Consider the following 15,526-nt stretch of genomic DNA (forward strand, 5'->3'; position numbering starts at 1 on the left):
GTGGATGGGGTAACCGCTGTCATCCAGAATATCCACTGCAATCTCACCTGCAGGATAGGTGCGGAATATGGACTCTATGATGTCCGGAGTCAGGTTGTACCTCAGACCATTGCATCCATCAGTTTGGGGACGAACATCAGCCTTTAAAAATAAATAAAAATAAAAAAAACAGAACTTAATTTATGCAAAGCACCAGATACATTTTCCGTAATAAAAAAAAAATGTCAACTATGGTTGGATTAAAAAAAAAAAAAACAACAACAAAAACTGTTAAGAAGTCACAATTTTTTTTGGAAGTGATGGTTAATTACTATTATCTCATCTGCCACAACTGGAAATACGTACGCTACTCACCTGGTAGCAGTGTTTTTTCAGGAGCCATGACAGCACAACGAGAGAGGGGATCCGCCCTTCAGGGACAGGAAACCTCAGACATAAAAAGGGCGGCACCTCACTCCCCCGCCAGTTGGTTTACAGAGTATGAAAGGACCTTCTAGGTTAGTAGCACATAAACAATATTAATATATGGTACAATTCACCCAGTGACTAAACTTAGGAATTAACTAAAGGAAGTGTTGAACCCATAAACAAAGAGGGTAGGGAATATAAGGGTGCTGTCATGGCTCCTGAAAAAACACTGCTACCAGGTGAGTAGCGTACGTATTTATTCAGTCGCCATGACAGCACAACGAGAGACTTTCAGAGAAGTGAAAAAAGTGACTAGGGAGGGATAACCGCCTCCAGCACCCTTCTCCCAAACGTGAGGTCGGAGGAGCCACCTAGATCTAACCTATAGTGTCTAAGAAAGGTGGATGGAGAAGACCATGTGGCCGCCTTACAGATGTCTTCAATCGACACTTCTGCCCTCTCAGCCCAAGATGTGGCTACCGCACGAGTGGAGTGTGCCTTTATGCCTTCTGGAATTTCCACGCCACCTGCGGTATAAGCAAGAAATATGGCCTCCCTAATCCATCTGGCTAGCGTATTCTTTGATACCCTAAGCCCCTTCCTAACTCCCTGGTAGGATAAGAATAAGGAATGATCTTTTTTCCAGGCGTCTGTTACTGCAATATATCTGAGAAGGCATCTACGCACGTCCAAACAATGAAATCTCTGTTCTTTATTGTTAGAGGGATTAGGACAAAATGAAGGCAAGATTACCTCCTGGGACCTATGAAATTTTGACGCGACCTTTGGAAGATAAAGAGGGTCAGGCCTCATCACCACTCTATCTTCCGTAATTTGTATATACGGACGCTGCCTGGACAATGCTTGCAGATCACTAACCCTTCTTGCCGATGTGAGGGCAACTAAGAGGGCTGTTTTGACAGACAGGATCTTGATCGGGACAGAGTCAATGGGCTCGAACGGAGCTTGTGTTAGAGCCGAGAGCACAAGATTTAGGTCCCATGGAACTATTCTCTGTTTAATAACCGGCCTGGATCTGGTGACCGCTTTGAAAAACCTTGTTATCCAGTGATTACTAGCTATGTTGGAATTATATAGTGCCCCTAGAGCCGAAACCTGAACTCTAAGGGTGCTGGTGGCTAAGCCTAAATCTAGGCCCTTCTGTAGAAATTCTAGGATCTGAGTAATATCAGGTTTCTGATCGATCTGTGCTCCTGAGCTTGATAGGAACTTCCTCCATATCCTAACATAAATGCTAGTCGTGGAGGCTTTCCTACTCTTAAGCAGCGTATTTACAAGGTTCTGAGAGAATCCCTTCTTTTTCAGAAGTGACCTCTCAAGTTCCACGCTGTCAGATGTAAGTTGGCTACTCGTGGATGCAAAACTGGACCCTGGGAGAGGAGGTCTGGAATTTCTGGGAGAATCCATGGTTGGGAAATGGACATGCTTCTTAACCATGGGAACCAAGACCTTCTGGGCCAGAATGGAGCTATTAATATAACTCGGGCTTTGTCTTCCCGAATCTTCCTCAGAACTAAAGGAATTAGATTCAGAGGGGGAAACGCATAGGCGAGACTGAAGTTCCAGGAGATCAGAAGAGCGTCGATTGCGTACGGGTTGTCTCTTGGGTCTAGGGAACAGAATTGATGGAGCTTCTTGTTTCCTCGACTGGCAAACAGATCTATTTCTGGACATCCCCACAACCGTACGATCTGATTGAAGACAGCCGGTTTTAGAGACCAATCCCCTTGTTTGAGCTCGTTGCGGCTTAAGTAATCGGCCATGGTATTTAGTTTCCCCTTTATATGAAGGGCCGTAAGGGAGAGTAGGTGATTTTCGGCCATCTGAAAAATACGATTTGTAACGTTCATTAATGACGTAGACCGTGTGCCTCCTTGGCGGTTCACATAAGCAACGGTCACCTGGTTGTCAGAGAGTATTCTAACATGTCTACCCTGTAGAGGTACAAGAAACCTATCCAAGGCGCGTTCCACCGCCATCAATTCTTTCAGATTGGAAGACGAGTCCTGCTCAGATCGGGACCATAGACCCTGAACGTAATTATTTTCCCAATGTGCTCCCCACCCCGTGGGACTAGCATCAGTTGTTATTACTCGTGATATATGATATGTCCAAGGTACCCCTTTACGCAGATTAGGGATGTGCGTCCACCACCTTAGTGAAACCGTGGCCTCTACGGATAGAGAGAATTTCTTATCTAGGTTGGCGCCTAGTCGCCGAAAATTACGTAGGACATCCCACTGAAGAGACCTAGAGTGAAACTGTGCCCACATCACCGCCGGAAAACAAGAAGTAAGTGACCCCAAAAGAGACATAGCACTTCTTAAGGAGACTACGGGATTTTTAATTGCTCTAGAGGCCAGCCGGTGGATAGCATCAACTTTTGAGTCTGGCAGGCGACATTCCTGCTGAGCTGAATCTACAAGAAGACCCAAAAACTGCTGTGATGTGGAGGGTTGAAGACGCGATTTTTTAAGATTGACAATCCAACCTAAGTTACGAAGTGCTACCATCACTTTCTCTAACTGCTCTTTACAGTGTAACTCTGAATGCCCCACGATCAGTAAGTCATCCAAGTAAGGAATTATCAGTATGTTTTGCTCATGAAGGTGTGCCATAACCTCTACCATAACCTTAGTAAAGACCCGGGGTGCGACTGCAACACCAAAGGGGAGTGCCTGATATTGGAAGTGCTCCACTGTGCCGGCAAGAGAAATCGCCACCCTGAGAAAACGCTGGTGATCTGCATGTATCGGAACATGGTAATAGGCGTCTTTTAGATCTAAGACCACCATGAAGCACTTGTGAAAAAGAAGCTTTATTGCCGTTTTCACAGATTCCATTTTGAAGGATGGGATTAGCAAGAATTCATTCAGGCCTCTCAGATTAATAATGGTACGGTATGACCCATCTGGCTTCTTTACCAAGAATAACGGGGAATAGAACCCCCTACCTCGCTCTTCCGTGGGTACCCGAATAAGAACCCCCTTTTGTCTGAGATCCTGAACTTCTGACTCCAACGCCAACTGTTCTGCAGGAGAAGCCTCTTCTTCTGCTGCTGCTGTAATATTTGGATGAATCTCTATTTGGTTCTCTATCAGATCTGCGGCGATAAGACCATCCCCTGCTGTAGTCACGCCTATAAAAAGGTTTTCTTAATAGAGGGAACCGCTTCTTAGAGTCGCCCGCCTTCTCAAGCAGCTCATCAAGTACCGGACCGAACAGATGAACTCCTTCACAGGGGATGCCGCATAGCCTTGACCTAGCTTGTAAATCACCTGGCCAACATTTAATCCAAAGTGCTCTGCGGGCTGCGTTGGATAAGGCTGAAGATCTTGCGGCCAGCCTGACCGAATCCGCTGATGCATCCGAAAGGAAGGCTGCAGCATCTTGGATCATGGGCATAGATGATAGGATTTCACTTCTAGGAACTTTATCCTTAAGTTGATCTTCCAGGTGGCCTAGCCACACCATCAAGGACCGAGCTGTGCAAGTAGCCGCCACTGCCGGTCTCAGGGATCCCGCAGAAGTCTCCCAAGCTCCTTTAAGGAACACATCAGCCTTTCTATCGAGCGGGTCCTTTAAGTTACCTAAATCTTCAAATGGAAGAGAAGACTTTTTGCATGCTTTGGCCACTGCTGCGTCTAACTTCGGGACTTTGTCCCAAGAAGCTGAAGCTTCTTCCTCGAACGGGTATCTTCTCTTAAATGCTGGCGGAAGTGACCCCTTTCTTTCGGGCTTCTTCCACTCCTTCAAAATCAGAGACTTGATTTTCTCCACTACAGGAAAAACCCTTCGGGATTTACGGTCTATGCCCCTGAACATAATGTCCTGAATGGAGCATTCTGGCTGAGTCTCTTCAATCCCCATGGTGTTGTTGACAGCTTTCACCAGATGATTAATCCTATCTAATGATAGACATGTTCGGCTAGACTCTACGTCCTCTGAAGATGAAGATGATGGATGAGAATCCGAGCTCACACTATCGGAATCCATCTCTGATACAGGGGATGAACCTAGTATTCTCTTCTTGGATTGTTTCTTATGAGAACTGGATTTTAAGGAGTCCCTGATCTCCTGTCTGACCATGTCCCTAAGGGTAGACGTCAGGTCAGGGGCCTCCTCCTCTATTAAGTGCTGTATGCAGGATCTGCACAGCTTCTTTTTATGCCCATCTGGGAGAGGCTCTGTACAAACGGCACACTCCCTATGTTTAGCTTTGGAAGCACATTTTTTCCCCTAAATAAGGAGAGAGGGAATACAAGGAGGGACACCAATCAGAAAGCGTACTTTCACGTAGCTCACTTACCCATCCTTGAAGTAAACGGTACCGTGATCGGGGGGTCCTCTTTGGCCGGAGAATTCCTACGGCCCGAGGATTTGGTGGACCTCTGAGCAGCTTTAGCTCCACCAGCACGACTACTGCCACTGGAACGCCGCTGGGAGCTTCTCTGAGACTTTCCTGTTTGTGGCTGCTCCAAAGGCTGCTGCTGTTCACCGCACAGCTGCGGAGTTCCCTCCGGTGACTCCATTAGGAAATGGACAGGAACCAGGATGGGCATCTGTGCGGCTCTTAAATACATCCCCCTGGGTACCACCCCCGGATGGTGGTCAGCAGGGCTTCCTCCAGGTGTCAACGATCGGTATTAACTACCGATAGGCTCTGGCCACTGCACGCCGTGCCCCACGCTGAGCGCCGAACTCCCTGCGGCCAGTATCCTCCCCCTGCCCCTGGGCGCCGCCATTAGCCGGCGAAAGAACGCTACCGCGCATGCGCGGCCGCGCCACCGCCCGGCGCCGCTCGCTGCGTCATCCGGACACGCCCCTTCCGGTCACAGCCGCGGCGCCGAGGGCAGACGCGCCGAACAGAGGACGGCAGCGTCCTCCGGCCAAGACGGACCACCAAGGCAGGAGTGGACAGACCCCAGAGGCCACGTAGACACGGCGGCGTATACTCACAAGGTAATGTGACACCTAGAAGCTAACCCCTTGGGGTTGCTTCCTCCTGCTCTCACCGACACTAACAGTCCCCCTGCCGTGTGGTGCTACCGGCCTCCTGACTAGGCCGAGGCAGGGGACCCCCGCTACCTGATCCGGCCTGTCAGGAGTGGGAAGACTTCTTTCTTCAACCTTCTTCAAAAAAGGTCTGCCTGAAGAGGTTCCACTGTCAGGGACAGGAAACCAACTGGCGGGGGAGTGAGGTGCCGCCCTTTTTATGTCTGAGGTTTCCTGTCCCTGAAGGGCGGATCCCCTCTCTCGTTGTGCTGTCATGGCGACTGAATAAAAGACTGTTGGATTAATCAAGTGATTCTCTGCATTAATGTTTGTACTTGAAATTACTCAAGCCCCAAAATACATTGTGATCGATTAGCAATATATACACCATCTGCTAATGACAGGGAAGAGTGAAATTAACAGAGCTTTCCAGTAATTGGTGAAATTTACCTAAAAGTAGGTGATGCAATAAAATACCCATAACTCGCCTATCAAATGAATGGTCAAGTGTCAGTATCACCCGAAGCCACAAACGATGTACGGCGACGTAACCAAAGCAAGAAGGGTGGGGACCTCTGAACTGATGGGTGCTGCAGCAGCGGGGGGAGTAATGCGGATTTGATTTTATTGCCTGCTGTTAGTCAAATTTCTGCATATCTAATAATCAGTGGAAGCGGCCATACAGACTGGGACGTCCCCTTATTTTCTCTTGGATCTGGCAGCAGAGACGAGCCCATTGTGTATTGTCTAATATAATGGTATATTGTTCTCCTTCATTACCAATGACACGCTATCTCCACTGATGACTCCCTCCGATAATACAATAAGTACACCGGACACATATACAATATAATCCAGCCTAAAAGCGCACCAGAAAAGCGGCCGAGATCCCCACGTCTTGCTTGTTATTGGACAGGCTGTTCTCCAAAGAGTTGAGGCTCAGACGATTAGCCCAAAACTCCTCGGCGCTGATCACCTGACTGGCCACAAGATCCTTGTAGAGCTGGAACAAGACCGGATCGTCCTTCAGCATCCTACGAGGAGAGAATAAAGCATTTTTGTGAGCCGTTTCCACGAGCTGTCAGTGTAAGGAAACCTCATTGGTTGCAGTTATGACGCTTTCCTGGATTCACTTTTTACTCCCGATCGACTTCCGTTAGGTCAAAATAATAAACTCAGGAGACTCCCACATATTCCCCATATCCAGCACTGCCTCTCCGCTGCAGACCTGATGTTTGCCGACAAGCTGCTGTGGCGATATCATGATTACACAGCAAGTAACCGCTGCAGCCAATCATAACTAGCAGAAATGATGTACCCAGTGATTGACTGCAGCGGTCACATGTGCTGTAGTAGTGAAGAAACTGCTGAAGAAAGTCAACAAAGACCGGAGAAGCAGCAAAGAGACATGGCTGGACCTGGGGAGAGTGAATTTATTATTTGAACCTGTCAAAAGCCAATGGAAAGAGGAAAGTTAATCCCTGAAAGATCCTGAACATGAGACTGACAGAGCCATTTTAAGAGGCCGCGATCACTACTCAGGCAGGAGGTTATTTCAGAGTCTTCACCTGTTCTTTTCCTCCAATTCCTTGTTCGTCTTCCGTTTGAACTTCGGGAGCAGCTGCTGCAGCAGCTCTTTTACGGCGTCTCTCTCCTTTATTGCTGTGCTGTCATTGGAGAAATGGAAGTTTGTGGTCTCTCCCGTGTGCAGGACGAGCTGAAGCTGGACTTTTGCTTTGCCATCGGGGCTAATTTTCTGACCTGAAAGCAGCAAATAGGGACAAGTCATACATGGAGCAGCACAGTGGCGCAGTGGTTAGCACAGCAGCCTTGCAGCGCAGGGGCCCTGTGTTCAAGCCCCACCCTGGACAACATCGGCAAAGAGTTTGTATGTTCTCTCCGTGTTTGCGTGGGTTTCCTCCGGGTACTCCGGTTTCCTCCCACATTCCAAAGACATACTGATCGGGAATTTAGATTGTGAGCCCCATTGGGGACAGCGATGATAATGTGTGCAAACTGTAAAACACTGCGGAATAGGTTAGCGCTATATAAAAATAAAGATTATTATTATGAGAGTGAGATTAGAAAACTGACTGCTTTCTTAAAAAAAAAAAAGAAAAACCACCACCACACCTGTCTACAGGTTGTTTGCGGTACTGCAGCTCATTCACTTCAATGGATATGAAGTCCAATGCTACTTACAACCTGGACCAGCCCTTTAAAGGGAACCTGTCACCCCGTTTTTTGAGATTGAGCTATAAATACTGTTAAATAGGGCCTGCGCTGTGTGTTCCTATAGTGTATGTAGTGTACCCCGATTCCCCATGTATGCTGAGAAATAACTTACCAAAGTCGCCGTTTTCGCCTGTCAATCAGGCTGGTCAGGTCGGGAGGGCGTGGTGACATCGCTGGTTCTTCCTCAGCTTTACGTTGGTGGCGTAGTGGTGAAGACACAGCGCGCGATCTGCGCTGTCATCCCTTTCGTCGGTGGGGGCGGCCATCTTCCTGGGGCCGCGCGTGCGCAGATCGAGTGCTCTGCTGCACGGGGCTTCAGGAAAATGGCCGCGGGATGCCGCGCGTGCGCATTAGAGATCGCGGCGGCCATTTTCCCAAAGCCGAGATGCAAACTCGGCTTTGGGAAAATGGCCGCCGCGATCTCTAATGCGCACGCGCGGCATCCCGCGGCCATTTTCCTGAAGCCCCGTGCAGCAGAGCACTCGATCTGCGCACGCGCGGCCCCAGGAAGATGGCCGCCCCCACCGACGAAAGGGATGACAGCGCAGATCGCGCGCTGCTTGTTCACCACTACGCCACCAACGTAAAGCTGAGGAAGAACCAGCGATGTCACCACGCCCTCCCGACCTGACCAGCCTGATTGACAGGCGAAAACGGCGACTTTGGTAAGTTATTTCTCAGCATACATGGGGAATCGGGGTACACTACATACACTATAGGAACACACAGCGCAGGCCCTATTTAACAGTATTTATAGCTCAATCTCAAAAAACGGGGTGACAGGTTCCCTTTAAGCCTTCCACAGCCTCGAGTTCCAACCCACAATGTATCTGAGATGTGGGTTTATCAGTAAAAGTGTCTGCCAAAAAAAAAATCTCCCCTCGGTGCTCACTCACACTTGATGTCTCCATACATGTGGCTCACAGTGAATCGGTCCTTCCCTTCGGGGGCCCAGGCAACCCTTTCGGCCATCAGGTAGAGGGCTCCATCTTGTTTCTTCTGTCGCACCTTCTTGACGATCAGTAACACTTCTTCGGATGACGTAGCCATGGTGGAGACGGCACGGGCGCTGCGGGGGGCACAAGGTGACAATGACGAGACTGGTGACACGTGGAGGGGATAATCCGAGGAGTCACATCACAGTAAGGACTGGGGATAAAGGTACCGTCACACTTAGCGACGCTGCAGCGATACCGACAACGATCCGGATCGCTGCAGCGTCGCTGTTTGGTCGCTGGAGAGCTGTCACACAGACAGCTCTCCAGCGACCAACGATCCCGAGGTCCCCGGTAACCAGGGTAAACATCGGGTAACTAAGCGCAGGGCTGCGCTTAGTAACCCGATGTTTACCCTGGTTACCAGCGTAAAAAAACAAACAGTACATACTTACATTCAGCTGTCTGTCCCTTGCCGTCTGGTTCCTGCACTGACTGCTGGCCGTAAAGTGAAAGTGAAAGCACAGCACAGCGGTGAGTCACACAGCGGTGACTCACCGCTGTGGCTGTGCTCTGCTTTCACTTTACGGCCAGCAGTGCAGGAACCAGACGGCAAGGGACAGACAGCTGAATGTAAGTATGTACTGTTTGTTTTTTTACGCTGGTAACCAGGGTAAACATCGGGTTACTAAGCGCGGCCCTGCGCTTAGTTACCCGATGTTTACCCTGGTTACCAGTGAAGACATCGCTGAATCGGTGTCACACACGCCGATTCAGCGATGTCTACGGGGAGTCCAGCGACGAAATAAAGTTCTGGACTTTCTTCCCCGACCAGCGACAGCACAGCAGGGGCCTGATCGCTGCTGCCTGTCACACTGGACGATATCGCTAGCGAGGACGCTGCAACGTCACGGATCGCTAGCGATATCGTCTAGTGTGACAGTACCTTAAGAATGGAGTCAGACCGGGAGGGAGATTAGTGGATGATGAGAGTGATGGTATCTGTTAACTCTACAGGGGCAGGAGAGCGACAACAGAAAAAAGGAAATCTGATTTGCCCAGTTGTGTCTGTTCATCGCATCATTACGGCACTCACTGGATTAATCACTCAGCTCTACAAAGTTTCAGAAAGGCAAATTGCTCATTATGCAGAGACCCATCCTCTATCCCCCAATACCTAGGACATTTAACTCTGAATGGCTCAAGGAAAGCAGAGTATTCCACCATTTCACATGTGTCAACTGCCCACATGCCAGATCTGTGGGGGTCTGACCGATCACTAAATAGGGGGCACCAGTCTCCTATGGAAAGTATATAAATAGCAATTAGCTTTTTTTATAGTTCCATCCGTTCATGTGTTAGTTGGGAGAAGCTGGTCTGGAGATCCCCCCTCTTGTTTTAGCAATGAGTCAGACCCCAAATATCTAATATTGAAAAATGTCACCTCTCTGAAGGGGTTAAACCAAGATATTGACCTAGGTCAGCGTGTGGTTCCCAGCAATCAGGAGAAGAGAGTTCTAAGACCCCCATATGAAGGGACCATGCAGCTCCATCCAAAGTGACGGACGGTGCAAGACTCCATTCATAAGGACTCAAGACAGCCGCCCTCGTTACTGGGTCACCCCACAATAAGCAACGTATCGCCTTTACTGTGGATCAGTAATAATTTAGAACCCCATTAACTAATATGAGTTTTTCCTAACTGGACAGAGGTGGGAACGTAAAGTGTGTAAGGCTATGTGCACACGTTCAGGAATTCATGCAGAAAATTCCTGTGGAAATCCGGACATTTCTGCCAGATTTCCGCATGAAATCCGCATGCGTTTTTTGCGCGGTTTTGACGTGGTTTTTGCGCGTTTTTTTCCCAGACATTTCCCAGTGCATTAGACAGTGGGAAATCCGCGAAAAAAACGCAAAATTAATGAACAGGTTCATTATTTTTCCGCAATGCGTTTTTCATGCGGAAAAACGCACATCATGTGCACAGAAATTGCGGATTCCATTATAAATGATGGGATGCTTAATGTATGCAGATTATTTGCGGTTTTATACCGTTTTTATAGCCTTAATCAGTGAGAGATACAAGTCCATTATCTGTGTGTAAAATAAAGTCTGATCTCCGCGTCCCAGTTCTTGGCTGCGGTTCCGTCTCGGTGATTAAACTAATGTAATAAATGACTGATGATGAAGTCAATGGAAGCTTGTAGGCAGCAAATGCTGAGTAATGTCACAGCGCACAGAGACAGGTGCCGGGATCCTCTGGGAATAAGGGTCAGCGCTGTCGGGAGAGATTTATTAACCAGCTCTCACTCATATAAAGCCCTTCAAAAAAAAAAAACTAAGCAGGAACCTGGCTGTAATGGACAAGGGCATCTAATATAGAGCTGCCTTTTACAGAACTACAACTCCCAGCATACTGTGACACTTCCGCTGCTGGTTATTCTTATGCAGACAGGATCAGTTTATACATTGCACCTGTCACTAATACACTTATGGTGAGTTTCTATTAGGGGGCTCTTTTCACGTGTCCATATCTGTAAGGTGGGCTACATATTTGATAACCCCAATATATCTCTGCTTGTATAAGAATAGGTGGGAATACTTCAGTGATATGGGGAGAAGCCGTCATTCTGGAAATGTCGGAGTCATCGAGCACTTGGGGTACTAGAAGGTCGTCACTGTCACCGGGTGCTGAGGAAGGTGTATGGCGATTTGTAAGGTTGGGGGCTCAGCTTTACCCCAGGACACAGTGCTGTACCGTGTATCAGTATATAGGCTGATCACCTGCCTAATATTCTGTAGGCTCCCCCTTATTGGCCAAAAAAAAAGTCTCTGACCCTCGGAGGCATAGACTTCACCAGACCTCGGGAGATGTCCTGGCGGATCTGGCACCAAGACATTGGCAGCAGAGCAGATTTCTTTTTCCAGCACATTCCACCGATGATCGATCAGACTGAGATCTGGTGAAGTCATCACCTTCATCTCTACGATCTGTTGCAATGTGGCAGGAGGCACTAACCTGCCGAGAGGCCACTGCCACCGGGGAGACCCGCTGCCATCAGCAGAGGTACGTGGCCAGAGCAGTTAGGGGGTACAGGTCACATCCACATGGTCCAAGGACCCAAGGCTTCCCAGCAAAACATCGACCCATCACAATTCCTCCTTGGTCCAGTTTTGACCCACCACACACAGGGAACACCCCACAGGACCCCCTGCACACTGGGAACACCCCACAGGACCCCCTGCACACTGGGAACACCCCACAGGACCCCCTGCACACTGGGAACACCCCACAGGACCCCCTGCACACTGGGAACACCCCACAGGAGCCGTTGTACACAAAGAACACCCCACAGGACCCCCTGCACACTGGGAACACCCCACAGGAGCCGCTGCACACGGGGAACACCCCACAGGACCCCCTGCACACTGGGAACACCCCACAGGACCCCCTGCACACTGGGAACACCCCACAGGACCCCCTGCACACTGGGAACACCCCACAGGACCCCCTGCACACTGGGAACACCCCACAGGACCCCCTGCACACTGGGAACACCCCACAGGAGCCGTTGTACACAAAGAACACCCCACAGGACCCCCTGCACACTGGGAACACCCCACAGGAGCCGCTGCACACGGGGAACACCCCACAGGAGCCGCTGCACACTGGGAACACCCCACAGGAGCCGCTGCACACGGGGAACACCCCACAGGACCCCCTGTACACAGGGAACACCCCACAGGACCCCCTGCACACTGGGAACACCCCACAGGACCCCCTGCACACTGGGAACACCCCACAGGACCCCCTGCACACTGGGAACACCCCACAGGAGCCGTTGTACACAAAGAACACCCCACAGGACCCCCTGCACACTGGGAACACCCCACAGGAGCCGCTGCACACGGGGAACACCCCACAGGACCCCCTGCACACTGGGAACACCCTACAGGACCCCCTGCACACTGGGAACACCCCACAGGACCCCCTGCACACTGGGAACACCCCACAGGACCCCCTGCACACTGGGAACACCCCACAGGACCCCCTGCACACTGGGAACACCCCACAGGACCCCCTGCACACTGGGAACACCCCACAGGACCCCCTGCACACTGGGAACACCCCACAGGACCCCCTGCACACTGGGAACACCCCACAGGACCCCTGCACACTGGGAACACCCCACAGGACCCCCTGCACACTGGGAACACCCCACAGGAGCCGTTGTACACAAAGAACACCCCACAGGACCCCCTGCACACTGGGAACACCCCACAGGAGCCGCTGCACACGGGGAACACCCCACAGGAGCCGCTGCACACGGGGAACACCCCACAGGAGCCGCTGCACACGGGGAACACCCCACAGGACCCCCTGTACACTGGGAACACCCCACAGGACCCCCTGCACACTGGGAACACCCCACAGGACCCCCTGCACACTGGGAACACCCCACAGGAGCCGTTGTACACAAAGAACACCCCACAGGACCCCCTGCACACTGGGAACACCCCACAGGAGCCGCTGCACACGGGGAACACCCCACAGGACCCCCTGCACACTGGGAACACCCCACAGGACCCCCTGCACACTGGGAACACCCCACAGGACCCCCTGCACACTGGGAACACCCCACAGGAGCCGCTGCACACGGGGAACACCCCACAGGAGCCGCTGCACACGGGGAACACCCCACAGGAGCCGCTGCACACGGGGAACACCCCACAGGACCCCCTGTACACAGGGAACACCCCACAGAACCCCCTGTACACTGGGAACACCCCACAGGACCCCCTGTACACAGGGAACACCCCACAGAACCCCCTGTACACGGGGAACACCCCACAGGACCCCCTGCACACGGGGAACACCCCACAGGACCCCTTGCACACTGGGAACACCCCACAGGAGCCGTTGTACACAAAGAACACCCCACAGGACCCCCTGCACACTGGGAACACCCCACAGGAGCCGCTGCACACGGGGAACACCCCACAGGACCCCCTGCACACTGGGAACACCCCACAGGACCCCCTGCACACTGGGAACACCCCACAGGACCCCCTGCACACTGGGAACACCCCACAGGAGCCGCTGCACACGGGGAACACCCCACAGGAGCCGCTGCACACGGGGAACACCCCACAGGAGCCGCTGCACACGGGGAACACCCCACAGGACCCCCTGTACACAGGGAACACCCCACAGAACCCCCTGTACACTGGGAACACCCCACAGGACCCCCTGTACACAGGGAACACCCCACAGAACCCCCTGTACACGGGGAACACCCCACAGGACCCCCTGCACACGGGGAACACCCCACAGGACCCCCTGCACACTGGGAACACCCCACAGGAGCCGTTGTACACAAAGAACACCCCACAGGACCCCCTGCACACTGGGAACACCCCACAGGAGCCGCTGCACACGGGGAACACCCCACAGGACCCCCTGCACACTGGGAACACCCCACAGGACCCCCTGCACACTGGGAACACCCCACAGGACCCCCTGCACACTGGGAACACCCCACAGGAGCCGCTGCACACGGGGAACACCCCACAGGAGCCGCTGCACACGGGGAACACCCCACAGGAGCCGCTGCACACGGGGAACACCCCACAGGACCCCCTGTACACAGGGAACACCCCACAGAACCCCGTGTACACTGGGAACACCCCACAGGACCCCCTGTACACAGGGAACACCCCACAGAACCCCCTGTACACGGGGAACACCCCACAGGACCCCCTGCACACGGGGAACACCCCACAGGAGTCACTGCACACAGGGAACACCCCGCAGGACCCCCTGCACACTGTGAACACCCCACAGGACCCCCTGCACACAGGGAACACCCCACAGGACCCCTTGTACACAGGGAACACCCCACAGAACCCCCTGTACACTGGGAACACCCCACAGGACCCCCTGCACACAGGAAACACCCCACAGGACCCCTTGTACACAGGGAACACCCCACAGGACCCCCTGTACACTGGGAACACCCCACAGAGAGCCACTGTACACAGGGAACACCCCACAGGACCCCCTGCACACTGGGAACACCCCACAGGACCCCCAGCACACGGGGAACACCCCACAGGACCCCCTGCACACTGGGAACACCGCATAGAACCTGCCATTATGTAGATACTAGGACCCACTGGTGTAGCCATCACAATTTGTCCCCGTGAGTCGCTCTGATCCTCGCCTGTCATTGCTGTCAGCGTCACATAAGGTGGAGAAGAGCTGGAGACCCCCAGTACTAGGACACAGCGCTGTCATCAGGAACAGGGGCCGGAGTATCACAGTATATAAGGCAGGGCTCCGGGACTATGAGGCCCGTGTATTACCATATATAAGGTAAAGCTTTCTGGGCAGTCAGCAGTGTAATAGCACCTGGTGCTGTCACTGTGTATCAGCACATACGAGGCAGCAGTCACTATGGATGCACGTACACACGGTGCGTCTCTGGGTGTGTACACGGCCGGTAGGGGAGGTGTGGAGACACGTACCGCTCCGGTTAGGCGCACACAGGCAGCAGCTCCATGCTCCCAGGCGGCCCCACTCGCCGCTTCTACTTCCCTTCCTTTACCTCTAACTACGGAGCTTCGCGCAGTCCAAACTACCCCTGCGCGTACAGCAGCTCGGCCGAGCCTCGGCCGCTCATTGGCTACTCAGAATCACATGGCCGCCGATGACAGCTCCTAGAGAATTATGGTAGCTCATTGGCCAGTAGAAAACGGCTTATGCTATTGGTTAGTTGGGGTCTCGTGGACTCAGCAAAATTCACCAATCAAACGCCTCTCTGCTAATCGCTTGCTCATTGATGGCTTGTGTCGCAAATATGACGCTTTGGAGGAAGTCCCACCAAAAAAATGGCGGCTGTATCCTACTTATACACCACAAATAAATACTG

At 52.0% G+C, this 15,526-nt stretch overlaps 1 protein-coding gene across 1 annotated transcript in view; it reads right to left on the reverse strand.

Annotated features, from left to right (window-relative positions):
* GTF2H1 (general transcription factor IIH subunit 1) overlaps positions 1 to 15,255 on the reverse strand; it is a 34,873-nt gene extending 19,618 nt beyond the window's left edge. Inside the window, exons 1-5 of the mRNA XM_069740141.1 lie at positions 15,123 to 15,255; positions 8,556 to 8,728; positions 6,993 to 7,185; positions 6,296 to 6,458; positions 48 to 141 (exon numbers count right to left, since the gene is read on the reverse strand). Coding sequence (XP_069596242.1) covers positions 48 to 141; positions 6,296 to 6,458; positions 6,993 to 7,185; positions 8,556 to 8,709 — 604 coding nt within the window. The 5' untranslated portion in view covers positions 8,710 to 8,728; positions 15,123 to 15,255. The remainder of the gene's footprint in view (positions 1 to 47; positions 142 to 6,295; positions 6,459 to 6,992; positions 7,186 to 8,555; positions 8,729 to 15,122) is intronic.
* Positions 15,256 to 15,526: the final 271 nt, after the last annotated feature.

The sequence above is a fragment of the Ranitomeya imitator genome, chromosome 9, assembly GCF_032444005.1.
Source record: "Ranitomeya imitator isolate aRanImi1 chromosome 9, aRanImi1.pri, whole genome shotgun sequence".
Classification (NCBI taxonomy): Eukaryota; Metazoa; Chordata; class Amphibia; order Anura; family Dendrobatidae; genus Ranitomeya; species Ranitomeya imitator.